This window comes from Buceros rhinoceros, unplaced genomic scaffold (genome assembly GCF_000710305.1).
Source record: "Buceros rhinoceros silvestris isolate BGI_N320 unplaced genomic scaffold, ASM71030v1 scaffold40277, whole genome shotgun sequence".
NCBI classification, from domain to species: Eukaryota; Metazoa; Chordata; class Aves; order Bucerotiformes; family Bucerotidae; genus Buceros; species Buceros rhinoceros.
This window is the reverse complement of record NW_010424621.1, coordinates 1-2,256: the sequence shown is the minus strand read 5'-3', so window position 1 is coordinate 2,256 and position 2,256 is coordinate 1. Positions and strand designations below refer to the sequence as shown.

General features: G+C 42.6%; 1 protein-coding gene across 1 annotated transcript in view; it reads left to right on the top strand.

The window, feature by feature from the left end:
- Nucleotides 1-1,146, top strand: part of LOC104497587 (nuclear receptor subfamily 4 group A member 2) — a gene marked incomplete at its 5' end in the record, with an annotated part of 1,527 nt that extends 381 nt beyond the window's left edge. The window contains 2 exons of the mRNA XM_010140855.1: nucleotides 385-563; nucleotides 648-1,146. Coding sequence (XP_010139157.1) covers nucleotides 385-563; nucleotides 648-904 — 436 coding nt within the window. The remainder of the gene's footprint in view (nucleotides 1-384; nucleotides 564-647) is intronic.
- Nucleotides 1,147-2,256: the final 1,110 nt, after the last annotated feature.

Sequence of the window (2,256 nt, the reverse complement as noted above, 5' to 3'; positions counted from 1 at the left end):
GGGCGGGCGGGGGATCAGATCCCTTCAAGGTCCACTGATCTGCATTTTATTAACTCCTCGGTAATTAGGTGCCTCTTAAATCCTTCATTTATTGCTCCTCAAGTAATTAGTTGTTTAGCTTTTCTCCCCCATCTTTTCCTTTTTTTTTAATTCTTTATTTCCATTCCTCTTTTTTCTCTTTCACTCCTTTCTCCCTTTTATTTTTTTATCTTTAATTCTTTCTCTCATTTTCTCTCTTTTTCTCCCCTCTCTCGCCTTTCTCTTTGTCTTTTGCCTTTCTCTCTTTTTCTCCTCCTTTTCTTTCTTTTTCTCTTCCTATCTGATTTTTTTCATTCTTCCTCATTCATTCCTCTGTTCATTTTGGGGTTGTTGCATTCCTTCCAGGTCAAACCCGGTGGAGGGCAAACTTATCTTCTGCAACGGGGTGGTCCTGCACCGGTTGCAGTGCGTCCGCGGCTTCGGGGAGTGGATCGATTCCATTGTTGAATTTTCCTCAAACTTGCAAAACATGAACATCGACATCTCTGCCTTCTCCTGCATCGCTGCCCTGGCCATGGTCACAGGTCGGTGTGCCCCCTCTTCCGCAGCCCCTTTGCCCCCCTCTCCGTGTCACACCCGTAACCTCCCTCACCCTTCTCTTTCGGCAGAGAGGCACGGGCTTAAAGAACCCAAGAGGGTGGAAGAACTTCAGAACAAGATTGTAAATTGTCTCAAAGACCACGTGACTTTTAATAACGGGGGGCTGAATCGCCCCAACTATTTGTCCAAACTCTTGGGGAAGCTCCCCGAACTCCGCACGCTTTGCACGCAGGGGCTGCAACGCATTTTCTACCTGAAACTGGAAGACTTGGTGCCACCACCAGCAATAATCGACAAACTTTTCCTGGACACTTTACCTTTTTAAGACTCTTCCCCTGCACTTCCACTGAACTGAGGAGACCCTCGGCCTGGCGGAAGGGGCGTCCGGCTGGGCCCAGAGCAGCACCCCTGGGTGCCAGCTGCCCACCCAGACCCGTGTTGCCAACCTCCCGCAGGCAGAGCGCGAACGGGCGTCCTGGCTCTGGGGCGTCATGGATGCAGATCATGGACCACACAAATACCATGGTATAAACTTTTTATTATCAGCTTATAAATGAATTTATTATTAAGGACTTCTGGTTAAAAAGACGAACCGATCTGGCAACGCCGGGTGTGCAGCTAAGACTCATGACGGTGACAGACAAAGTGTTCAGGTGACCCACAAGTCTCACCCTGCTCAAGACTAAAGTTTTCTGCTGTAAAAGAAAGCTGTAATATCCCCGACCCCTCAGTGTTGCGTGGGTGGCATGGCATTAAAGGAGGCGAAGGCTTGTAAATTTATCAGATGCAGTTTGGCTTTTAAAAAATTATTCTGTGCCTATTTATGAAGAAATATGGAAAACAATTCTAAAAAAAATTAAAATAATTAAAAATAGAAGCTAAAGGTGTTTGCAAAAAAAAAAAAAGGGAGAATAAAGAGAAAAAAAAAAAAGAATCCATCTCGGTACCAGGAACGCATGACGATTCTCGGGTGACGATGTTATAGGCACTTGCTACTTCAGTAATGTCTATATTCTATAAATAGTATTTCAGACACTATGTAGTCTGTTAGCTTTTATAAAGACTGGTAGTTACCGAAGCTTCACACGTTTTCTCAGTTGTAAGATAGGTGGGCACAAGTATTACCGACCCCGGGACCCTCCCCACAGGGACATATAGTGTTTGTAAACACCGTCCGACATTCCTTGTTTGTACGTGTTGTATGTACTGTTGATGTTGATTAAAAAAAGAAGTTTATATCTTGATTATTTTGTTGTCTAAAGCTAAACAGATCTTGCATGCAGCAGCTTTCGACTGTTTCCAGAGTGCTTATAATATACATAACTCCCTGGAAATTACTGAGCACTTTGAATTTTTGGTTTGTTTTGTTCCGTTTTTTTTTTTTGCTTTTGTTTTTTTCTTTTTAATGTCTAAAATTGTCGGTTAATATATTATTATTTTCTGTTAATATTTTTAATATTGCCATATCCTGTAGGTTTTTCTTTGTATACCCCCAGTATGGCACACGGGACGAGTCGCTGCCTTTTTTTCTATGGTGTACGACAGTTAGGAACGCTGATTATGATGATTATGGTTATTATTTTTTTTCTCCTCCTGATAACTCTTTCTTTGAGAAAGACAGTTTTAATGTTTACAACAATAAAACATGTAAACGAACAGCATCTCGTCTTCTTTCCG